The 25,877-nt window shown below is 43.3% G+C and overlaps 1 protein-coding gene across 5 annotated transcripts; it reads right to left on the bottom strand.

Annotated features, from left to right (window-relative positions):
• Positions 1-54: 54 nt before the first annotated feature.
• On the bottom strand, positions 55-25,816 carry ZNF410 (zinc finger protein 410). 5 transcript variants are annotated; one of them, XM_075065551.1, is made up of 12 exons: positions 25,461-25,816; positions 19,097-19,284; positions 13,984-14,119; positions 13,565-13,783; positions 13,082-13,273; positions 11,477-11,636; positions 10,075-10,256; positions 6,854-6,943; positions 4,125-4,250; positions 3,184-3,321; positions 2,387-2,522; positions 55-856 (listed from the first exon to the last, which is right to left on the bottom strand). In XM_075065551.1, exons 2-11 carry the CDS (start codon positions 19,127-19,129, stop codon positions 2,395-2,397), a joined length of 1,404 nt encoding a protein of 467 aa, XP_074921652.1. In that variant the 5' UTR covers positions 19,130-19,284; positions 25,461-25,816; the 3' UTR covers positions 55-856; positions 2,387-2,394. The 5 variants fall into 5 exon arrangements, with proteins under 5 accessions (XP_074921652.1, XP_074921651.1, XP_032657849.1 ...); XM_075065550.1 differs by lacking the exon at positions 25,461-25,816 and adding an exon at positions 25,399-25,417; XM_032801958.2 differs by lacking the exon at positions 25,461-25,816 and adding an exon at positions 20,896-21,000.
• Positions 25,817-25,877: the final 61 nt, after the last annotated feature.

Below are 25,877 nucleotides of genomic sequence, written 5' to 3'. Positions count from 1 at the left end.
GATATACAAATTATTACATTTACAGAATTTAAATAAACTTTCTGACAAAGCAAATCAGAAGCCAGAGAGCAAAACAGGCTGTTTATTTACAATACAGTAAACACTTAAAATCTTCTACCTCTGATTTTTAAATAAAAAAACTAAACATACTAATAAGCATTTTAGAAATGAAGAAATATGGGGCAAAGCAAGCAGCAGAGCGGGCTCTGAGGTAATCCTCTAACTTGGGTCTGACATCAGACTCTGGGGCAAGGTGGAATTCTTGGGAACATATTTTCACAAAGCAAGTAAGAGTGCTGGAGAAGCTCCTGCTCCTCAAGGAAGAGCCTCAGATTCTACTTAGGGTCACCCTGGAAATAAACTTTCAAAACTCAGAAGGAAGAATGAGACTGCAATGCTCTGGTTTAGAATCCACAACACCCTAAATATTCTCCTCTAAGAAAAGCCCCTATTAGTTGCTTAAGCAATACTAATGCCTTGTACATGCTGGAGCTTATGAACAAGCGTCAGGTGAAAGTGGTTTGATGTTGTAATGATGGAAGTACACATCCCTCCTGATGGCAGCTTTAGTAAGTCCCACTTGTCAGTCCAACATGATTAGTGGCTCCTGAATTTAGCTTCAGGAATCTGCTTCAGTAACCAGGAAGTCTCATGTTCTACATCTCACATCCCATTCTGGACTACAGTTTAGTTTTTGTTGCAGCAAGTCATGAAAAGTAAGCTGCCTGCACAGCATGTACTCTGGATTCAGGTCCTGCATCTCTCCTTTAAGAGATCTGCACACAGAAGTCTGTTCTTTAACTTTACATCCTGTGTCTTCTCTCACTAGATCATTGGTTTCTTCTTCCTTTTGTAACTGTAAAGTCAACACACACACAGTGCAGATTAACATTTATCTGCATACAGAACATTATCTGTATACTGCATATAAAACCCATATATCTTCTATATACTGCACACAGAACGTGTTTACTACATTGTTCCAAATCACCCACAACAGTCCTGCTACCCACAAACATCCAACCTGTTCTAAAAAGCTTGCCACAACACGCAGCCAAAGAAAGCATCCCTGCTCCCAGGACCAGGTCACCAGCATCTGCCACCCAGTTCTCAGAAAACTAATTTTCTTAGGCACCCATCTGGAAACTGACGTTGAACTCTACTCTGAATTAAAATTTTGAAGTGTCTAGAAGGAAGAGAGGAAGGAGAAAGAATGGCAGGAGGATCCAGCTTAATCTATAAACCTATTAAGTAAAACTGCAACTGAAAGAAAGCCCAGACTGGAGTAAAAAAAAGTGGCACAAAGTGAGCTTGCTTGAACTGAATGAAACTGCTGATAAGAGTCTCTGTCCATCTGTTGGTTTTCAGAGTTTTTACAGCAACCTCCCATCAAAAAAAAAAAACCTTCTTAAAAGGGATGGAAGTGTCTCTATGTGAACTATCAAAAGCTTGTTTTGATTGGACAAGATTGCTACTCCTTTTAGGCAGTTCTGGGGAACACTTAATAACATAGGATAATTTGACTGAATTCGAAAGATATTCCACCTAGATGACATCATTATCCCCATGGCTATGTCCTGTGCAACTGCTAAGGTTCCAGCTATCTCTGGCATGTAAGTTTCCTCCCATCTATTTTATATCTCTCTCTTGTTGCCTTCTGTATAGTAATAGTTCAGTTTAACCAACCAGAATAGATTCAACGTTGCAGTATTTTGGCGAGATCTGGTTGGGAAGCTAAATGCAATTCCTGAGCAGCCTGTCTTGGTAATATTTTGGAAATCCCAGGACCTTGGCAGTTGGGTCCTGTACTGTGCTAGTGACCTTCCAGCAAATGAACTGCAAGTCAGACACCGCCTCCTTTGCTATTTTTATTCTCTCTGCCTTTGTATATGTTTTGGCTTGTCCTAAAGACAAAAGAGGACTGGACTGTTAAACAATTTAAGAACTTTGATTCAGTTCTAAGAAGAACAGTTGATGCCATTTAAAGAGATTTCCAAACATAGATTCTCCTTTTAGTTTAAACCACTCCTTACAAAGGGGAAGGTGTGGAGGGTAGAGAAGGGAGAAAATGGTACTGCTAAAATAGAGAGCTGAGTTTTAAATATTATATAGTGTACTATGAATTTACCCACATCTTGGCATTGTAACCATGAACTCAATTTATGCTTGACAGTAAAAAACAACAAAATAAGTAATGTAAAAACCATCTCTGATCGTCCTAACAAAACAAGCTGTGTTCTAAGGCCAGGAAGGGGTCTTCCTTTTGGTTTACAAATATCTTAGAAACAGCAATGTGAAAATACAGACTTTTCATTTTTATTCCGAAATTTAGCAGAACAGATTTTTTTTTAAACTTTCAAAAAGGAATAAAGGCTGCTCAACTTACCTGTAGATTTACTGCAGTAAAGCAGACACCCCATAGGAGTGTCTCCCTGTTGACATGGTGACCAGGTGATGAGACTGTGGCAAAACCACATCAGGTGCTGATTGGAGGGCTCCTGGTGTTGCTTCAGCAAGAACCTCTGTGAATCACAACACATTTACATACAGTGGCACCACACATTTAGACTGCAATTTGCAAATAGACATATTTACTTGGGGATTATTAATTTAAGTGCATCAAAGCACTCTGAGCTCTTCACATAAGAGCCAATATATATATATGCTATGCACACTTATACTAGAGCTAATCCAGATGAGGAATATTTTAGCTCAGAAAAAGTCTGAACATACGAACGATACCAGAACCGTTTAAAGAACTTGACTGCAGCCTTCAACAAAATGACTAAGTTAGGAGGATGAAGAGAACACAGAGGGTATAATTTAATTATATTAAGTAGTACATTTATTTAGGCTATTAAGAGTCAGCCCTAATAGTGAGATGTATTAGCTTAGTCCCAAGGTAAAGGATGGAAGGCCTGTTGCTTGAAACATTTAAAACATCTTAGGTTTTAGGAGAACAAGCTGCAGAAACAGTATTGCAATGTCTTCCCAGGACATGGGCTAAAGAATTCATCTCTTTTCCATCTCCAGCTTTATAATTCATTCTCAATCTATTCATCCCACTACGTGCACAGTAAAAGCAACACTCAATCATCCCTCTGCATCACAGTGAGACTGGAGGAATGATCCTACTTCAGTCACCACATATAAGGGGGTGGAAAAAAGAGCAGCTGGTCTCACCCTCCTCTACTCCAATAATAGACTCAGTATCTGGCAGGTGCAGAGACTCCACGCCAAGACGAGGCTGAGAGTTCATGGAGATCAGATTCTTACTATGCACAGCTGCTTCCTCCAGCAAACTGCTGCCCAGCAGCGACTCTGTTACAAAAATAACGTGCTGTGAACTATCTAGACTGCCCTTGCTGCCCACCACCCTCAGAGGAAGGGACTTCTCTGTCTCACACAGACCCAGCAAAAATATCTATTTTCCAAAGATACCCCACTTCTACGAATTCCCACTCTTGCATCTGTGCTTCCAACACACCACTAGGTGGGAACTCCCAGAGTTTTAAAATGTTAAGCCCTTAGAACACCTGCAATACAAACAGGCAAAGCTGGATATGTTAGGTGAATTAGAATCATAGATTATTAGGGCTGGAAGGGACCTCAGGAGATCATCTACTCCAACCTCCTGCTCAAAGCAGGACCAATCCCCAAGTGGCCCCCTCAAGGATTGAACTCAGAACCCTGGGTTTAGCAAGCTAATACTCAAACCACTGAGCTATCCCTCCCCTAGGAAGAAGATGTTCTGCCCCCTTAAACAGAGGAAAGGTATGTATGAAGGCCATAAACTTCACTCCAAAAGAGATCAGATTCAAGATTTTTCAAAGCAAGGACCCACCAGCCCCATAGCTGTCACACACAGATGCCCTCCTATCCTTTACCCTCAACCTTTCTCACCTATTCCTTTCCCAAGAAAGGCTTTCTCCCATCCAGATTAGAATTCCCTTCTCCATCTTACCCTAACCTCCTTAGGAGGGACAACCTGCCTGACCTCTCATATTACTCTCCATCACCATCACCTCCTCCCCTATATACCCACTTGCTCACCCATGTGTCAGAGCATCCTCCTCACACACCCATCCCACAGAGAATGCTTCTCTCTCCTGCACATTCCTTACCCGGTTGCTCTCGGTCTCTGCTTCCAGCAGCTCCAATTCTGGAGTGGTGCTTTCTCATATGCACATTCCGGCTACCACTCTGGGAAAATGTCTTCCCACAGATATGGCACTGATGGGGCTTCACTCCTGAAAAAACACGACCAAGTTGATACTTCTGAATTTGAGAGTAAAGACCCAATCAATAAATGGGAGCAAGGAGTCAAAAGTTAAATGTATGCAAGTCAGCAGGGCCAGATGAGATTCACCTTAGAGTACTTAAGGAACTAGCTGAAGCAATCACGGAAACATTAGTGATTATCTTCAAGAACTCATGGAGGACAGACGAGGTCCCAGAGGACTGGAGAAGGGTAAACATATACTACCTATCTTTGAAAAGGGGAACAAAGAGGATTCAGAGAATTATAGACCAGTCAGTCTAACTTAATACCTGGAAAGATACTGGAACAAATTATTAAACAATCAGTTTGCAAACACCTAGAGAATAACAGGGTGATAAGTAGCAGCCAATGTGGGTTTATCAGGAACAAATCATGCCGGAACAAATCATACCAAACCAAACTAATTTCCTTCTTTGACACGGTTACTGACCCAGCAGATGGAGAGGAAGGAGAACGAGTCAATCCTTTTACTCCTAGGGGCATTCTGCACCAAAAAATTAAAAATTCTGCAGACCATATTTTAAAATTCTGCAAAATTTGTCAAAACAACACTATATAATCACATCGATTTCAATTATTTTGGTAATTTATTTCAAAATACCTGTCAGCAAATATGTCTGTAAAGATATAGGCAAACACAAAATTTTTCCCAGGAGTAAAGAGTTTAAGAAACCCCTATGACAACTGAGTTCCTGTTTCTCTGCCCCCTTCTCAGTCCAGAGTCCAGGAGCCAGATATCCATAACTCCTTCCCCTCCCAGAGCCCATCTGCAGGCCTTTCTCCTCTCCCTCATCCCCCTTCCCCCCCCCCGCCAATACACTCAAACCCAGAACCCCTAGCTGCGCACCCCACCTGGCCCAAACACCAGCATACTCTCCCCCACCCCGAGCCCACCCATGCCCCCACAAGCCCAGACACCTGCCCCCGCCCCAGAACTCAGGGATCCAGAGAGAGAAACAGCCTGTTGCTCAGTCTCAGGCTTGTGTGAAGTTTCCTGTGTCTAACCCACTCCTTCCCTCAGGGCATGCTGGGAACCTCGAACTCCCTCTCCTCCCCCCGGCTGAGTCTTCTATGTGTAAGCTGGGCTCTGCCAGGGCCAGCAGCCTCTAGTGGCAGCCAGCAACACTGCAGCCCATTTCTGTGGCAGAAAGAAAATTCTGCGTGTACAAAGTTAATTTCTGCAAAATTCTGCATTTTGGAGTGGCACAGAATTCCCTCAGGAGTAATCTTGATTTTAGTAAGGCTTTTGACGCAGTCCCACATGACGCTCATAAACATAGTAGGGAAATGTCGTCCAGATGAAATTATTATAAGGTAGGTGCAAACTGGTTGAAACACTGTACTCAAAGAGGAATTATCAATGGTTCACTGTCTTACTGGGAGGACATATTTAGTGGGGCCTACCAGGGTCTGTCCTGGGTCCAATACTATTTAATATTTTCATTAATGACTTGGATAATGGAGTGCAGAGTATGCTTATAAAATCTGCAGGTGACACCAAATTGGGAACGGCTGCAAGCACTTTGGAGGAGGGGATTAAAATTCAAAACAACCCTGACAAACTGGAGAACTGACAGAGGCACTGGCCACTGTCAGAAGACGGGATACTGGGCTAGATGGATCACTAGTCTGACCCAGTATGGCCATTTTTATGTTCTTATGTCTGAAATCAACAAGATAGCATTCAATAAAAACAAAATACTAGGAAGGAAAAAAAATCAAATGCACAACTACAAAATGGGGAATAATTGGCTAGGTGATAGTACTGGTGAAAAGAATCTGGGGGTTATAGTGGATCACAAAGTCCATATGAGCCAACAATGTTATGCAGCTGCAAAAGAGGCTAATATTCTGGGGTACGTTAATGGGAATGTCATATGTGAAATATGGGACGCTATTGTCCTACTGATGAGGCCTCAGCTAGAGTACTGTGTCCAGTTTTAGACACCACACTTTAAGAAAGATGTTGACAAATAGGAGAGCAACAAAAAGATAAAAGGTTTAGAAAACCTGACCTATGAGAGGTTAAAAAAAAACTGGATAGGTTTAATCTAGAGAAAAGAAAACAGAGGACCTGATAGTCTTCAAATACGTTCAGGACTGTTATGAAGAAGACAGTGATCAACTGTTCTCCATGTCCACTTCAAGAGCAAGAAGTAATCAGCTTAATCTGCTGCAAGCGAGATTTAATTTAGATATTAGAAACACTTTCTAATCATAGGGGTAGCTAAGCACTGGAATAGGTTTCTAAGGAAGGTTGTGGAATCCGTGTCATTGAGGTTTTTAAAAACAGGTTTAGACAAACACCTGCCTTAGTACATAGGACTGAATTATATGACCTCTCAAAGTTCCTTCCAGGCCTACGATTCTATGATCCTATAAAGACAGAGACAGGGAGATGGTGGAGATCAAAAGATCCAGGACAGGGCAGGTACCAGGTAGAGGACATGCTGTCCATGAAGTACTAAAAACATGAAGAACAGTTCCACAGAAAATAGGGGATTTTCTACTGAAAACTAGACAAAAATACTGCAACACAGACATTTAGCATATAGGCCTCATCTACCCTACCTGAGTGGACAACCAGGTGTTTCCGAAGGCTGGAGTATTCAGCAAAGGAACGACCACATCCTTGTGCCTCACATAGGAAGGGCTTTTCTCCTGTATTGGATGAAACACAGGTTCTTAGGCATTAAGACCTTTACTTCATTTTATCTTCCAATCTCTGGAAACATCCCTGATTTACATTCATTCCTCCTTACATTACAGCTACCAAAGTTCACCAAGAAGGCAGACTCCTTATGAATTTGTTTCATGCAACCTCTTCATTGGCTGTGAAAAGTCTATGCTGAAACTCCTCCTCTAGGCTGAATGTGACTTTTCCATAGTATCTTGTGAGTCATGGTCTGGAAAAAAAGCCAATCTGGGCTCAGCTTGTCCACCTGTTTCTAAAAACATCTTTCCAGTATTTAGGTGCCCAGAAAGTAACACAATATTTCAGGTGTGGTTCCATAAGAACTACGGAGAAACTGACTACAACCCTGGCTGCTCTGAGATGTCATGCTCATCTCTATCCAGCTCTAAAAATCACATGGGCTTGATTTGTTGCCATACAATATTTCAAATCCATATCTGAATTTTCTGATTACTATAATCTCTTATATCTCTTTCAGCTATTACTGCTTCTTAGTTTTCTGCTTCCCACAGAATATCTGTGTTTGGGCTTATTATTTCCCAGATATATTTGTTTTCATATTCCTAGGCTGAATCTCATTGCTATTTCCTTCTCATATGTCTAATCTTTATAGATCCCTTTGCATTTCTCCAACCTCATCGGTGTTCTCATCTTCCAATTCATAATCATCTATGAATTTCATTAACCTGTTCTTAACCCTCTTCAAGGTCACTAACGAGAATGTTAAATAAAATTAGGGCAAATAGATGCCTGCAGCATCCATTAGAGAGCTGCTCACAGCTCAGTACACTGCTGCTTATCATCACCCCTTAATCATAGCCCTACTGTCAGATTTCATGCTATGTCACTGCCAAGACAATTTGAAATACTCCACACAAGACTAATGAGACATTGTGTCAGATAATATAGAAAAATCCATGTATATCACATACCCTTCATCCAGTTATTTTGTAAATCAGTGAAAAAAGTGCGCTCATGTATTTAATGTGACATCCTCTGTCTAACTCTTCTCCCATGCAATGTATTGCTTGGCTTAATAGCTATTGGAGTATTTGATATATCTGAATGAAAGGGATCCAGGTAACGTGTTCTGACTGGTGCTGTGGTAGTGACAGTGTGCATAAGATTCTCATCAGCCATTTTGTAACTTTTGCAATCTTGCTCAAGATAGATAAAAATATTACCAAGAAAAATTATTACTGATGACACCCAATCAGTAGCTCAGCATATAAATTTCATCTATAGAAATAGATGGTGGGTTTGTTTGAACACAACCACAACTTGGAACTGTCTTCATGTTTGGTACATGAGGATGATTCCCCCAACTTCCGTAAGTCTCATTTAATTTATACCAAAGCAAATATTTGCCACTTATTGCTAGCCACTCATATTTGGGAACAACTGGTCCGAGACTTTTTTTAGTTTAGATACGCTACTTTCTGCTGGGTTCTGAAACCATAGTATATGCAACACCAAGGCCAACAAAGCTTAGCCCTCCCTGCAGAGAAGGATTAACAAAGTAGAAAACTGAATCCAAAGACAACCACAAACACACTATCACTACATATGCAAAACTTCACTATTCAGATATATCACTTTCCATTACATCCCAGCTCCCATCCTTCAACTGTACATTCTCTAGTTAGACTGTAAACTTTTCAAAGCAAGGATCTTGTCTTCACAGACATCTATAAAGCACACTGGTAAACAAAAAACAAAACGTGAGAGTGCAGCATGTATGTTCTGTGCTGCAGAAGTGTTTGTGGAACTACTCAAAAAAAATCTGAGCTTTCATTTTAATACAGTTGTTTTCAGCCTTTGTAGTTGTGAAAATCATTTTAAAACATTAACCGAATAAGAACTGATGCAGTGTTATCTTCCTGAGTCTCCAATCTCAAACAATATTCTCAGACACACAGACTGCCCCATACATTTCAGTCGATTGTTAACACTGAAACTAAACATTTTAGTTTAAATGTCAATGTTGGGGACTATTAAACATTTTAGCAGACACATCCAGATAAACACATTATCTCAATTATACACTGCCTCCCCACACCTTCTAGGAATATAAAGCCCCAAATTCCCACTACCTAGCTGCCAAGATCTTCAGCTAGTCCCCCAATTTCTATGATGCAGCTCTGTATTATCAATGTAAAAATCCGCAGCATATTAAGAACTGAAAACGTGTGGACACTTAAACATAAATTTAATGTATATTACAACAAACAGGGGCTACGGTACGATTGAATTATTCATTTTTATATTTATTAGAAACTTTCATTTTTTATTTTAAATTTAATTGTCATAGAATTCAAGTCCAGCTGGATGCTGAGGGCCAAGCATGTAGCAGTACACCTTGGTTAGCATTAGCATTTGTGGAGCACTTTACATCATCAGAATGCTGTACTAAGCATTATCATTGCTTCTTCCTATTAGACCTTTCAGCTATGGTTTTTGATCCTCTCCTCTCTCTAGACATTGATCTGTAAACATTTCTCAACATATTTATCTTTTAAATTTACAAGTAGCACAGACAATGAGGGAGCTAGTCAAATTAATCTACATTCTATCAACTAGTTCATTTTTAGATCTCATTAAATTTATACCAAAGTAAATATATGCCACCGCTTGAATCAGGCACTAGTCCAGTTAGGACTGTATATCTAAATTCCCAGCAGCAAGGACATGCAGCTAGGTCAGGACTCACTTTGGACAAGTATCTCAAACTACTTTGCCTCTTCACTCATAAGAATTCAGAATGACTTCTCCAAAAACCCTTAAAAGCCAATCTTCCGAGAATGTAAAAAGGTCCTAGGACTGATTTAGGATGGTAAACAGAAATTTACATAGTTTGGCTAAGTGACAACTAAAAGAGGACCATGATAAAAGTATACAGCCTCTGAAGAGTGTAAACTCCAAAAAGAGAGAAGAATTATGTAGCATACTGCACGGGTAAACAGCTGGTTAATCACATGGATAAATAATTGTAAGTTGGAAGATAAAGGACGCCAGTGAAGGTACATATGGACACTGCTCCCCCTGGACCATTTTTTGGGGACTGTTTCCTGAATAAAGATCTGGGATTTAAACGCACCAGTGTGAATCCGCAGGTGGTTCTTCAGATTCCCAGCTGTTGTGAACTGCTTCCCACAGCCCACCTCAGTGCAGACAAATGGTTTCTCACCATTGTGAGTTCGCATGTGCACCTTCAGCCTTTGCAGGACATAGAAGCTTTTCCCACAGCCTTCTGCTGGGCAGGTGAAGGAACGATCATTCCTGAGAGGCAACAAAAGAACTACAGCAACGGGTTGCAAAACAATATATTTTCCTCAGGGACATTCAATTCTGCTGCCACATCTTTTTTTTAAATACGGTTTCTACTTTTTACTCACTTTTCAACTGAAATGAATGGCGGTACAAAGAAATTAAGTGACCTAACCAGGTAAGTGGCTTAAATCTGTATTTAACTAGATTACTCATCAAGGAGCTTCTACCACATGGCCAGAAGTTGTAAAATCTACTGGAAAAAGAAAACAGAAAATAAATCCAAGCCTCTTTGGCTTATATCACAGGTTTTTTGCAACCTCAACTTTGTTCGGGACAGATGACCTTGTGCAAGGCAACATAATGCAGAGATGTGATAATATTCCCCCATATACCAGTGTCCAATGTAGCAACACCCTTACTGTACATGAGATGGGAAAGCTGACTTAACATTGTCCATCACACAGGATATTTTAGATTAAAGGATAGCTCCACTTTAAAATATTATTAATGACCAAAAGAAAGAGCCTAAATCTGGCTTACTTTTTTCAATCTAACATATACATTCACACTGTTCTAGTTTCTGAGGGGAGAGCCAAATTTAGAGATAGGAGTGGTAACTGTTCAGCCTTTCAATTTCTCTATTTTGTTAAATTAATATGAACTTCTGAGTCTTTTCTTTCTTGGGACAGGCATGAATATAAGAGAAACAGTGCCTTGGTGAGGAGGCTTAAAATCCAACAATCCTGTTTTCCTGACTTTGAGATTGGGCTGCAGTATGTATTTAAATCCATTTTCTTTGTGTGTTCCCTTCCATCAAAAAAACCATTCAATATTTTTCCAGAAATACTTGGGCCAGTTCCAGCCTATTCAGCAGCACTTTTTATTTTCAAGTTCACATTAATAACAGTGCTTTCTATGAACTAGGAGCTTTTTTGTAAAGATGTCAACTTTTCCTAAGTCACAGTGGATTTCATGAAGGACAAAGGGAATTTTCAGAATAAAAAATTTTCTACAATCAGCCAGGCTGAGAGTGTGCAGGAAGTGCGCTGACCATAACTCTTGTTAGTGAGACCATTCAGCAGCTAAATCTGGATTTTACTCAATTTTGAGTTTCCTGTTGCCCTCCAGCTTTGAAGGAAGATTTTACACAATGGGAATTAACAGATGATTTGTATAAAGACCAGAAATTTCTGCAAGGCCACAATAGCAGAGATCTCTTTTCTACTCACCTGTGAGTTTTTAAATGATATTTGAAGTGGGCTGGCCACACAAATGTCCGATCACAGCCCTCAACTGTGCATTTCAACTTCTTTTCTACGCGGGACAGGTGAGGGATGGGGCTGGAATCTTTCGGCTGCCCATCTCCTGAGCAAAGATGAACACTTTCACCTAGAACAGAACAGAATACACTATCAAAGTCCACAGAGGAGATGAATTACTGCAAGAAAGAGACAAGATAACCCCTAGTATAATCTAGGCCTATAAACAGATGTGTTCCTGGTTATCATGTATTTACCTAGTCCTACAAACTAGATATTGCTACCCAGCCCATTGCAGGGAACACATACATATCTACCCATCTTCCAGGTCTATAAACTATTCCCAGCAAAGTACCATATCATATCAGCTGTCTCCAGATCAGAATAATGTTAGGGAGTGTATAATGCTGAGAGATCAGAGGCCATAAATATAAACTAAGTAGTAATATTAGGTTACTTCAACGATCCAAATATCAAATAGTCAAATGTCACTTCTGGAATCAGTCAGGGATAAGCAATTTCTCAACACCTTAAATGATGACTTCTTGGAACAGCTAATTCTAGAGCACAGAAGAGGACTTAATTGATTTAATTATTTCAAGATATAATTGTAGTTGAGCTACTGAGTGATCACAGTATAATTAATAGTTCAAACAGGTATCCCTCAGAAAACTGAATATCAATTGTAGTTAAGCCACTAGAAAGGCACATAAAATAAAGCAGGCAATATGAAAAATGGACTTTATGAGGATTAAAAGGAAATTTGAAGAGCAAACAGCTGTAGACAAAAAGAGACAACAAAAGATTCTTTAAGCAGATCAGAAGCAGGAAGCCTGCAAAAGAATTGGTGGGTCAACTGGATTACCAGGGAACAAAGGAAGCAATTAAGGAGGTAAGGACATTGCAAAGAAATTAAATGATTGTCTTGCATCAGTCTTCACCACAGAAGATTTTGGGAAGATACCTTTGGGGGGGTAGGTATTATAGTTGAAGAACTCCTTTGAACTCAAAACTACTGAACATATTTTCTTAGAAAATTAAATCTGTATGTTTTCAGCCCTAAGAGATACTGAAACCTTGCTTTAACCGAAAACCTCAATACAGCCTTAACTACAGAGATGCTAATAATGCCTCTATAACAGGGGTAGGCAACCTATGGCATGAGTGCCAAAGGCTACACGTGAGCTGGTTTTCAGTGGCACTCATACTGCCTGGGTCCTGGTCACCGGTCTGGGGAGTCTCTGAATTTTAATTTAATTTTAAAGGAAGCTTCATAAACATTTTAAAAACCTTATTTACTTTACATACAACAATAGTTTAGTTATGTATTATAGACTTATAGAAAGAGACCTTCTAAAAATGTTAAAATGTATCACCAGCTTGTGAAACCTTAAATTAGAGTGAATAAATGAAGACTCAGCACACCACTTCTGAAAGGTTGCCAACTCCAGCTCTATAATGATTTTGCCTATTTAGAAACTATCCTGCAGTCAGATAGGATAAACAACTAAAGCTACAGCCAGTTGCCTTTCACAGAAGGTTAAATCTTTAAGATAGTAACAGCACATCGCTTACCATTATTGCTTGCTTTGGCATTCTTTGCGAGCTGTGCTCGAGTGGCGGCAATCAAACTGTCATGGGCCAATTCCTGCACTCGTAGAAACCATGGGGTACTGCTGTCTGTGCTGTCATGGGAGAGAAAGTCATTCCCAGAATCCTCTGCTTCATCCTGAACGAACACAAGGTGCTCTGCTGGACAGCCCAGGCCTGGAAGAGATGGCAGTTCCATGAGACAGAAAGATAGTCAATGAGAGGGGACTCACTTGCTTCTCAGAGTCTAATATCCATGGTACAGACATAATATCTGCATTAAGTTTCCACAGACCTCTGTACTGTGGGATACTGCTGATGGTTACATGCTCCTGAACAATATCCATCAACACCCAGAAAATTTCATATTTCTCCATCATAAGCAGCTGGGACAAAGATGCATTTGTATCTCCTGCATTCTACTGTCTGAAACAGATCCAGCCAGATGACAACAAGAAGGGGAATTACCTGCTCTTGTTAGGTTGAGGAGAATAAAGGAAGTGCTGTCACTGGGCTGGAGGTCTTGCAGCAAACTGGAAGGTTCTGGACTTGACAGGAGCTCAGGTGGTTTCTGTACCGTTTGCGCTCTTGTCTCCTCACCATCAGGGCCTACATTTACCTGAAGGCTTCTCAAGACAGCAGATGAAGGAACATCTTTGGAGGAGTTAGTGTGACTTGGAGAATCATCTAGTGAAGAGAATGAGATCACAGACCTCTAAGCAGCAAAGCTCCACCATTAATGAAAAAGTCCTAATATCTCTTCTGAACCTATCCCTCCACCACCAGGATCCCTTTTCAGCAAGAAGTAGGGAAAACATGCTGTAGTGGCACAGTAGAGACAGCTATATAAATGGCACTCCCACACAAACCTGTACCATAGATTTTACCTGGCAACATCAGTCTGTTGCATTCTGAGGTCTCAGTAACAGGAAGGAGGGAGAGACAGGTGATGCCTTTAGGTTCTGATTCCACCAGCCCCCGCCCCAGTGGAATAGATGTGTTCTGAACAAACTGAACCAGCAGCTGAAAAAGAGAGGATCTTGAAAATAGGATTCAGCAGTGAGCAAACCCGTTTATAGCACAAGGTTCCAGTGAGATAACAGAAGACATTTAGTTAGGCTTCCTCTACCTTGTAATACACACAGAACCCAATCCAACATTCCTTGAAGTCAATGGAAGTCTTCCCACTTACTTCAATGGGAGCTGGATTGAGCCCCTAACTGAAAATATTAGCATTTATGGATGACATCCCCAATTATTTCAATTATTTCCAATTATTTACTGATCATCTTGATTTTTCTATAGAAATTCAATAAGATAGTCTAGCTCACTATAGTAGCAGTGCTGTCTATTATCAAGGCTGCAAATTACTTGCCATTATAACCCTCCTTTTCTGTCCCTTATCACTGACAAGCTCTAACCTTTCAATCCAAAATTTTTCATGTTTAATCTCTGGCTCAAGTTGATTTAAAAACAATTCTGTTTTAAATTGAAAATGGATCAGCCCTTTTCAAGAATGTAGGGAGTAAAACAGTAGGGAGCTCTGTCAATATAAAAAATATTATTGGATAACCCTAGCACGTCAAGGGTTTGGAGCAGGAGCCAAAAATCTGGCAAGAAACTAATCGAAGTCAGAGAAGTGCACTGTCCCTCTGAAAGTCTGCCCAGATTTGGCCAAATTCTGAGCTGTAGAATTTCTACATTGTTTACTCATTCTCTCTTCACCACAAAATCTCAAAATTCAAACTCTTGCCACACTACACGAGGCATGCTCCTGGGCCCCCCTAAGCCTCTGTCATTCCAAAGTGAAAGCAGAGTTTTACTTCCAGGACACAGACAGAAAAAAATTGATTGTCCCACCATTGTCACACTCCGCTCACAAATCAAAACACCCTTTGACCTACAGAAGAAATAGTGGGCTAGGAGCCAGGAGATCAGGAATTCTAGGCTGACCTTTTCCAATGACTCACAATAATTGTGAGCACTACCCAACCCTTATTATCAAGCGAGGCCTCAAAACCTTACACACAAGAAAACATGAGGATAAATTCCTGGGGACCAGAGAGGGTGCACAAGGTCATTTCTGGCAGATCTACAAAGAGAACTCAGATCTCATCCACTTAAGACACTCTGCCTCAAAAATAACATACCAAATCTATGTGTTTGGCCCTAGAGGTCTGTAAAATGGAGCTACTCCTGCTTGCATTCACAAAATATTTTGAAACCCACATATGAATGAGAATCATTAAAAATACACCACTCAGGAGTCTTATCCTTCAGTTCCGTGCTCTGTCCCTTAGACCACAGAGCCAGGACTAGAATTCAGGAATCCAGACCCCACATTCTTCTCCTGTCTAGTAAATAAATATATATGATGGAATTTCTGTCTTTTTAACTTAAAAAGATAAAATTCCATAAGAAAACTTGAGAACTTTACCCTTATTGTGATATAGCCTTTAATTATATGCTCACATACGGCTCAGTAACTAAAGCTGACTATCTGTAGGAGTTCTCCCTCATTACACATTTTCCAACTTCTGCAGCTAATGAATGAGACAGAGGACTGCAGACAGATAATGGCTGCATGATAAGGGGACTAGTCTGGGATCAATAGAGCTGGGTTCCATCACTGCCTCTAACTCAGACTTACTATGATATGGTGAGTATATCACTATATAGACTAATTAAAGGAGGTAATTGTGACAGATATAGCAACGCCATGCAATATCTTTGGGGAACATACTGTAGTAAGCTTATAAATAGTTTATGTATGATTGTGTTTTGCTCCATGAGGGAAGGTTACCATAGCTCCTACAGGACCTAAAAACAGTGGAGGGTGATTAAGGCGAGTAACTGAGACTAAACAACTGTAGAGAAATTCTACCTCCTAGACCAGGGGTGGGCAACTTTTTGGGCCAAGGGCCACATCTGGGTGGGGAAATTGTATGCAGGGCCAGGGCAGGGGGTTGGGGTGTGGGAGGGAGTGCGCGGTTGGGAGGCGGGGTGCGGTGTGCAGGAAGGGTGCAGAGTGTAGGAGGGGGCTCATGGCAGGCAGTTGGGGTGCAGGAGAGGTGCAGACTGCAGGAGGGGGCTCGGAGTGCAGGAGAGGTGTGGGGTGCGGCAGGAGCTCAGGGCAGTGAGTTCCGGTGCAGGAGGGATGCGAGGTGTATGAGGGGACTCAGGGTAGGGGGGTTGGGGTACAGGGTGTACGAGGGGGCTCAGGACAGGGAGCTGGGGTGCAGGAGGAGTGTGCGGTGCAGGCAGGAGACTTAGGGCAGGGAGTAGGAGGGGTTCGGGCTCCAGCCCGGCACCATTTACCTAAAGCAGCTCCGGGGTGCCAGCGGCACACACTGGCGCCAGGGCAGGCTCCCTGCATGCCTTCCCTGCCCCACGCTGCGCCGCTCCAGGAAATGCTGCGGCCCCTGGGGGAGCAGGTGTGGAGGGCTCCGCGTGTGCTGCCCTTGCCGAGCCTCCAAGTACCTCCCACAAAGCTCCCATGGGCCACGGTTCCCTGTTCCTGGCCAATGGGAGCTACGGAGGGCAGTGCCTGGAGGCAAGGGCAACGCACAGAGCCCTCTGCCCCCCTGCCCAGGGGTTGCAGTGAAGTGGTGCCGGCCGCTTCAGAGAGCAGCATGGGGCCAAAGCACCCCGGGGAAGCAATCTCATGGGCCGGATCCAAAGCACTGAGGGGCCAGATCCAGCCCACAGGCCGTAGTTTGCCCACCCCTGCCCTAGGCGGTTTGCATATACTGGTTCAGGGTGGGTTTTCCAGACATTATGAAGCAAAGGAAGGGTTTTTGATTTAGAAGAATGAGCTTGAACTGACTTGTGGAATTCTTTTGGATTCAGCAAATGGACAGGACCTTCTGTCCAATGAGGCCCCAACCCATGCGGAAGGGTTGGAATGTCTTTGGCCTATTTGAGCCCCAGGAGACTGATGAATGACTCCTGATATGGCTAGTGTGTTTAAATCTCCTTATTGTTTTTATTACGTTTTCTTTGTAATGCTTTTATCTTAAGAATAAAATCGCTTGCTTAGAAAGAGCTGTGTGGTAACTTGTAACTGCTGGCAATACATATATTCATAGCCCTCAGAGAGAAAGCAAAGCAAGGTTCTGGCCTTTAGGCAGACTGGCTTGTTGGGGATATCACAGTGTAAGGGAAGGGAGCTGTGCAGCCTTAAAATCGCTGGTCAGAGGGAATGGGACATGGATCTCTATCCAGAGACAGGCGATGGATGAAGACCAGTCTGGCCGCTCCTGGAGTGGGGACAGGGGAAAATACAGGTGCAGATACCCTGAAACTGTGACAGTAGTCCCTATCGTGTGTGCCTCATTTCCTGTGTACCCAAAATTACACTCTCTGGGCTTGACTTTCAGAAGTGATGGGCACTCACAAATCCAAATGAAGTCAATGGGAGCTGCCAATGTTTTAAACCTCTGAAAAATTAGGTCCTAGGCATCTTAAGTTGAGCATTATATTATATCCAAAATTAGTGGACCCTTGAAATTTCAGGTCCTAATTTATCTGTGCTCAGTTCCCCTACCTCCCTACGATATTATGAAGATAATTTAAGTTGGTGTGGCACTCAGATGGCCATATGCAAGATGAACTGAGCCAGAATCCATAACCCAATTTTAATAGATCACCAATTCTTATTAGTTATAATACAAGTAACATCCAGAAGCCTCAGTCAAAACTGGGGACCATTTTGCCAAGTGCTCTATAAACACATTAAAATATTCCCTCTCCTGAGACCTTACTTTTTAGATTAAGACAAAATGCAACTACAGGGTGTGGTTAACAGACTTACATTGCTAGATAGCTTAGTCATTCAGAGTTATTAGGGTGTTTGTTTAAAGATTAAATATGCAATATTAAATGATATCCATAGTCCCTACCTCAAACTGCCTTGCTATGAAATGTATATTAACATAATGAAATGTGGCCTGGCTTATTATTAGAGATACTTAAAAAAAAATAAAAAAATAAAATAAAAAATAAAAAAAAAAAAGAAGAAGAAGAAGATTTCCTCCTACAAGGTGGCTTTGGCTCAATCCATCCGTCCACATATACCAACGTTAGGCCATTAAACATGACCAAAAGCAACAGCAGAAAGTCTCTCCTAGAACAGGGAGTCTCTAGTTTTCCCCAGCATAATGATATCAAACCAGTATGCAAAACCAATAGGATAAAAGCGGCAGGCAAAGCGTAAGAACAACAAATCTCTCTTATTACAAACATTCTCAAAGAGATGATCTTAAACAACACAATGGCTTTTTTATTTAAATCCTTTCTCCCAAACATTATTAAATTGACCCCCTTCCACCACCACCACAAAACAATCCAAGGATAGGCAAACATTTTTGTAAAGTTGTCACATCTCAATAGAGAAATAGTCTCAGGGACACCTCCCTTCCCATTTACAATCACATAATATCCCTGTGACAATGACAGCGATTGATCGCATGGAAAAGTCACATTAAGAAGATATGTAATGCCTTTTTAGTTTCTTTTAATGCAATTTTGCAGCTGGAATGAAAGGGCAGCCACAAGCACCATGTGAACAGCCAGCTGTCTGTGAACAAAGATTTGGGAATTTCAGGAATAACCCAAACCCCCAGAATCTAGTAGTGTCACTCTGGTAGGAGGAAAAGAAGTTGGTACAAATATTTTTTTTAAAAAAGGAAGTAGGGAATATATTTTCTCGCCCACCGTTATTTTATTCAAAAATGGCTAATGAGACTTTGCTCAAACTAAAAAAAAATATATATCCAAAAAGTCAGTATTGTACATTATAAACCACTAAAAAATAATGTCGGATTACAAGAAAAAATATTCTGCAATCTTAAATATATGGGGTGCTATCACTATCTGCTATGTTTAGGTAGCTTTGAGGAATTACTATCTAAATGGCAAACTAAATCTTCTGCTGAACTTAAGAGCTGGACCATGAAACAGAAACCAAGTCAGGAACTAACCCAGTTCTGACCTGCTTACCTCTGGTTTGGATTCTAACTCATCCGATAACATTGATTCACGTTTCCGATTCCCGCAGCTGTTCTGGGCAAGGCACAAGTTTAGAATTCAGAGTGAACAGTCCCCTCTGATTATTCTCATAGTCTCCTAGCCTTAAAGCAGTGCAGTCTTCCTGCAAGAAGAAGTGCTAGGCAGATATTCAATTTAACCTAAAACAAATAAAGAGAATGGAAGTGTAAACAGCTGAGACCTATCACTGATTAATCAAAGTCAAAAAAAATGTATAGGTATTGCTAAGGAGTACAAAATCCCTGTCAATATGGATGGTCTTTTGCAGTTCTGTCTTTTACCCATCTTGGTGTTTACAGTACTATCACAAGGAATCGGAATGCTAACAAAAGAGTCTAAAGTCTAATTTTATTTTAAAAAACTAGTCTCTATGCCTTCCTTTTATTATCTAATTTAAGACTACACAGAATTTAAAAAGCAGTACTTTTTGCTGCTTATATACAGAGAAGCATTGCCAGGCCATTCTTCAAGGGCTGTTGAGAACATCTGGGCTTATTCAGATTGTTGGTGGATTGAAATTCCATAGCCAAGGATCCATAATCAAGAAACTCTGCCCACCTGTTCCCAAAAACTCATGTTTTCTGATTGTCAAAAAGTCCCTGATGTTTACAGATGTTTTGATTTAATTCCACCTCAGTTCTCATACACACTACACCTATAAATTAACCATGCTATTTTTTCTACAGATTAGGAAGAAAGCTAGATACATTTTTGTTCCCATTTCTGTAAAGTGCTGATACTAGTGATAGGAATCAGCAAGAAAATATTATCTCCAGTTCTCCTGCTCCATCAATATTACAGCTTCCTGCAAGTCCTAAAAACATAATGGTCTGAAAAAACACAAGTTCTCATTCCAGGTTGGATCAGCACAGAAATTATGATAGAGTCCTCCTGTAGGACTCCCCATGGATTGTCTGTCCAGATGTAAGATGCTCTAGGCAGATGCCATGTCTTGTACTAACTGTACACTGACAAGCCCACTCTGAACTTAATAAGTAAATAATCATAATAAATAAAAACAGGAATTAAAGCTTCAAGGGGACTCCTAGTACTCTGTTCACGTTCTAAGATCCCCTTTGCCTTTCAAACTACAGATTTGGCTGGGTCATTCATTGGTCAGTGGCAATCACACCCAGTGAAATAAGCTACTACCTAAGGGATGCAGGTACCAACAAAGTTGCACTGGTTAAGTTAGAGGAGAGAAACAGCCCGGGTCCCTAGTGCCGCTCTGCAGCCCTTCCAAAGCTGTCTGAGATTTCATTTTGACCCTTCCTGGCATCAGTGTTACACACGCCAGCACCACAGCCAGCCGCACAGCCCAGAGCAGTTGGCGGGCGAAATCAGCCAACGCCGTGAAAACAGCCTGCTGGACAGCGACAGGCCGGGAGAGCCCGAGGCCAGGCCGGGGAGCGAGCCGGACGGAACCGAGGGGGGCCCCACGACCCAAAGGCACAGCTGAGTGGGCGGAAATGGGGAGAGGGGCCCGGCACACACGCGCTCCCAACCCGCCCCCACCGGCGCAGGCTCCCCCTCAGCGCGGTTGCCTGTCGGGTGTGTTCCCCTCTGAGCCCCCCTCCCCCCACAGCTTCAGCCCCGCAGGGGAGGGCTCTAGCCCCCGAGAAAGGGAAGGGACCAGCACCGCCCCGCGCGAGCCCCCGGCTTCGGGGGAAGCGGCAGAGCCCCGGGAAAGGATTGATCCGCGGGACCGACACCCCCCCCCCCCCAATTCGGGACTCCCCCCCAATTCTTACCGGCATCTCAGAACCGCACGGATGTGACGCGAGCCCAGGCCGGAAATGGCAAGGCGTTCCGCAGCTCTATGGTCTGGGCGATTTTCCAGCCTGGTTAAGGCCTCAATTCTATGACCCGGGGGGCACCACATCCAGTTCCGGTTTCCGGCCGGGCGGGAGAAGGGGAGCTGAGGTTGAGGCCCTAGAGTCCTATATCTCTGGCGCTGCGCCAGCCCCTCTCCTACGGGGGGATCACATCGCCCCGGTGACCCGGAACGCACCCGGCGCGGCTGTGGCGCTGCCCATACCAAGAATGCCGGTGTCTGTGTGGCCGTTAAACCTGCTCCCGCCGTAGTCTCCCTGACGCTCCACTCTAGGGTTGCCAGTTTTCTGATTGCAGAAAACCGAACACTCAGGCCCTGCTCCCGCTCATTCCATTCCCCCCTCCCTCTGTGGCTCGCTCATTTTCACTGGACAGGGGAGGCAGCGGATTGGGGTGCAAAAGGGGGTGAGGACTCTGGCTGGGGGTGCAGGCTGTGGGGTGAAGCCAGGGATGAGGGGTTTGAGGTGCAGGTGGGGGCTCTGGGCTGGGGCTGGAGTTTGGGAGGGAGTGTGGGCTCTGAGAGAAAGTTTGGGAGCAGGCCCTGGGAAAGGGCTGGGGCAGGGGGTTTGGGCTCCGGGTGGCGCTCCCAGAAGTGGCTGGCATTGGAGCCAGAGGGGCTATAGGGGGCTCTGCACACTGCCGGTGCCCACAGGCTTTGCCCCCACAGCTCCCATTAGCTGGGGAACTGCAGAGCCGGCGCTCGGGATGGGAGCAGTGTGTGGTGTCCCCGTGGCTGCCCCTGTGCCTAGGAGCTGAATATGCTGGCTGCTTCTGGGAGCTGTGCAAAGCCAGGACTGTAAGGGATTCTGCCTTAGCCCCGCTGCCGACCAGATTTTTAACAGCCCAGTCAGCAGTGCTGATGGGAGCTGCCAGAGTCCCTTTTCACCTAGGCATTCTGGTTGAAAAATGGACACCTGGCAACCCTACCTGGGGCCAGCCCGGGTTCTGTGGCCACCTTAGCCTGGTTCGGGCAGCCCAGCCCAGATCCCTCCTGCTCCGCATGGCCTGAGAAATGGGCTGCCTGCACCCAGCCTGCTCTGCGGGAGCTCTGCTGCCAAACCTCCCGCAGCGCTCTTTCACCAGCCTGTCAGACAGTGTCCCAGCCGGCTCCAGTGTACAACAGTCATGAGTCCCAGCCCCCAAAAGCATAAGCTGCTAACAAATAATAGAGCTCCCATCTTCCAGTTTTTCTCTGTAACCAGGAGGGCCAGAGGCTCAGGGTAGAGTGGTTTGTTTTGTTTAAATTAAAGTTGAGATTCTCATAATCATGTGACTCCAGAAGCAGAGGCTTTAAGAAAGTCACCCAATATCACAAGACTCGTGATAAACTCACGTGCTAGAAACACCGAAGGACCCAAAACTTAGTCTCTAATCTTCTGCCACCCCACACCCAGTCTGTCACTAAGTTCTGTGCTTGCAATCTTCTCCCTGTTACTCAACTTGCTCCCCTTCAGGCCATCCAAAATAGTGCTGGTGCCTTGTTCGTAAGTTTATACTGCTTCAAGCAGTCTTGTCAGTACCAGTGACTGCTGTCTGTCACCAATATTATCTCATTGTTTCTTTGTACTCCCCATATTGTTTGTATCCATTTGCTATCTCCTCTACTTAAAGATTACAAGATCCTTGGGGAAGGGGCTTTTTCTGTGTCTGTACAGTGCCTAGCACAAAGGCCTGGGTTATGAATAGGGCTCCTAGGCACTACAGTAATACAAATAATGAATAGTAATACCACTAGCACCAGTGCCTGATAGGAGAACTGTCCAAGATGGAAGTCTCCTATATGCCTCCTTTCTACTAAAGGAAGATCTGTCCCTGTTGAGGACTCCCCCTCTGTTGGACAGAGAAAGTCTGCTGCTTCCCATTATCCCTCCCTTCCAGTAGGATACATTTTTGTGTTTAGTAGCTACTGATTCATTCCTATCCTACTTGATATGCATTACAATCTTTAATATATTAATCCTCACCATACTGCTGGGTGGTAGGGAAGTACTATTATCCCTGTTTTACAGATGAGAAACTGCCCAAAGTGTCACAGGAAGATTGCAGCAGGGTAGAGAATTTAAACTGGGTCTCCTGAATCCTAGGTTGGTACTCTAACCACTGGACCATTCTTCTTCTCATCATACAGTACATCATCTTTTATGATGGAATGTCATTTCACCACATTTTAATACACATGAAACCACAAATTGTTGCACTTCCATTCCTGTTTTGATCTGCCATCACCACTAGTGCTGAGCCAGTACTCACAGTGAGCAAATCACAGAAACCTGTGGTTTTACAGCAGCTCACCAAGTTAGGGTTATTAAGACAGTGAACTCACAAATGCACATCTTCACACAGCCCTACGAAGCTAGAGTGGATGAGCAGATAACCTTGCAAAGGCTCGTAACTTAGCTTGTGCCCAGCAAGCTGGAGGTACTGAATATGAAACCTCATAGAAACTTACATATTGCCATTAGCCCAGTAATACAGAGTTTATGAAAAAATGGCCCTTGTAGCCTTGACATTAGCTCAGCATGCTAAAGCTGCAGAACTACCAATCCCAAAGAGGCTGAACCTTATCAACAAGCGTCACATGCTGAGTTAGTGATCTTGCGGACACCTGTGCCTTGACAAAAGACCAACATGCTAGAAGTGTGAATTCACTGGCTCAGCAAAAACAATCTATCTTGACACGGGACCAATGAACTATAGGAAATGAATCAGCAACCTCCCAAAGGCCTGTCCACTAACATCACGTAAGTGAGCTAAATATACTGAGGTAGGGACTCACAGAGCTTTTCATTTGTCATCATTCCAGTAATCTGTAGTTGCTAAGTCAGTAACCCTCACAGAAGCCTCTGCCCCAAAATCAGCCCAGTCAATTAGTGGAGCTGAGGCAGCGACTCTCCTGGTTGATGTTAAGAACTGAGAGCTCTCAGAAAACTGTGCATTAACATCAGACCAGCAAGTTACAGATGCTGAGTCAGTAACTTAAGAGAGTCTTCTGCCTTGATATACTAGTCAGCTAGAGGGACTGGGACAGTTAGCTCACCAAGGAATGTGCCTCGACAAACATGGAGAAAGCTAGAGATGCTGCCCTGTCATATCACATTGGTCCTAGCTTTGATATTAGCCCATCAAACAGTAGCTTTTGAGCCAGTGACCTTATCTCCCAGAGACCTGCCCCTTTACATCAGACCTGGAGGTGTTCAGTTAAATAGCCTGAAACTTATCATCTTAGAAAACTAGAGTTGCTGAGTAAGTGGCCATGCAACAGCCTACCCTTTGACATCATGCCAACACAGTAGTAACCAGCATCTCACTCAGGAACCTCATACACACCTTTGCCTTCACATCAGCCCAGCAGTCTAAAGGAGCCAACAAGTTCATAAAGGTTTCTGCTTTGATACTATTACACCAAGACTGACATTTTGGTCAATTAATTAGTAACTTTACGAAGATCAGTGGCTCGACATCAACCCAGCAATCTAGAGTTGTTGAGTAGATATTAAAATAAGCAGGAGTGTGTGGGAGCACAGCTTCTCTTCTGGTAAAAGAAGAGGGAGAATCCATTCTTATCTTGCACCAGAGCTGTCTACTAACCTACCACTTCACTGGCTAGGGAACGAAGGATTCATCTGGTAGGAGAATCTGCATTGTGAGCAGCAGGAAGAGCAGCAAGAAGAGTTTATGGGGCTCCAAGTCTTTCCTGTGAATACATGGAATACCTCCAATACCCAATGAGACATTCATTATTCATATTGGGAGTCCCATATCAGACATCTTTCTTCTACAGGAAAATCTGTCCCTCTGGTGGTTCCCCCTACAATCCAGATAAAATAAGAGACTCAGCCACATCTCCTCCACAACCTACACTTCAGGACAAACAGCCAACTACTGACAGTTCCTTCTCCCTTCCTGGCATGCCATTGACGAATGTGTGAATTAAAAAGATGGTTAGGAGATACATTTTTAAGTTCTGTTTCTGGGATCAGTGAGGAGCTAGTAGTACTTGATACACTCAGTTTTGAGTGTGATTGGTCAATATAAATATGTAAATTATATAAAAAGCTACGTTAAAAGAATGGTAAGTCTGCAAAGTCTAGCACCTAAAAGTTAGAGAATGTCAGAGGTAAGGTTCCTCATGCAGAAGACAGATTCCATTCTCCTTTATGAGTTCTATTGTAGTTCCCATTCCTCCAATATGGCTGTGATGGCAGGTTCTTTACCAACTCACCTCCCTGAACTCTATGACTTTATAATCCCCTTTCTCCCTCTGCTAGACCTGATGGCATTCCATCCGCCTTCCTTCAATCACTCACTACATTCAAAAGCAGCATTGCATACTCTTCCACCATGTCTCCCAGATGAACAAAGACACCCAAGCACACCATGCTCTCCTTTGATGTGCAAAGGGGTTCACACCTTAACCCTACCTGGCACTGCCTGTGGGGCTACCCCAGAGATTCATGGATTTGCAGGATTGAGTGAGCCAGACCTGGGAATCTGACTGCAATGCCTGCTGTGATGCCATCAGCCCTGGTTGTTCTGTCTGGCATGCAGGTCCACAGTGGACTGTGCAAGTATGATGATCTCTCCCTCTCAAGACCTGATTCTGGAGGGAGTTAGCCTGTTCCCCTCCCCACAGGTGGGCTTGGTGGTATGTTCCATGCTCCCCCTCAGCTCAGTCTAGAGGTAGGTTCCATTTCCCCCTCTGAGAGAGGTGGTAGGTTCCTCCCTCCCCATTCCTAGCTCAGTGGTAGCATCCGCAATCCGCAGAGCTCGGTCTAGACGAGGTGCCAACCCCCTCTTCGAGTTAATTGGTAGGATCCATTCTTCCCCACCCCCTCGAGTTCGGTGGTAAGCACCACCGTCCCCCGCGGCCGGGTGCGGTGGTTTGCCCCGGCAGTAGCCG

This window comes from Chelonoidis abingdonii, chromosome 4 (genome assembly GCF_003597395.2).
Source record: "Chelonoidis abingdonii isolate Lonesome George chromosome 4, CheloAbing_2.0, whole genome shotgun sequence".
NCBI lineage: Eukaryota > Metazoa > Chordata > Testudines > Testudinidae > Chelonoidis > Chelonoidis abingdonii.
Note: the sequence above shows the minus strand (reverse complement) of the source record. Positions and strands in the feature narration are given on the sequence as shown.

Bases quoted from the DNA above. Each gene is read 5' to 3' on its own strand.
- ZNF410 (XM_075065551.1), bottom strand. From the start codon at position 19,129: ATGTTATCGGATGAGTTAGAATCCAAACCAGAG. The intron at 10,257-11,476 runs GTGAGTAGAAAA...GTTGCCTCTCAG, and splicing joins TATCATTTAAAAACTCACAG to GAATGATCGTTCCTTCACCT. The intron at 4,251-6,853 runs GTAGGGTAGATG...GTGTTTTTTCAG, and splicing joins ACACCTGGTTGTCCACTCAG to GAGTGAAGCCCCATCAGTGC.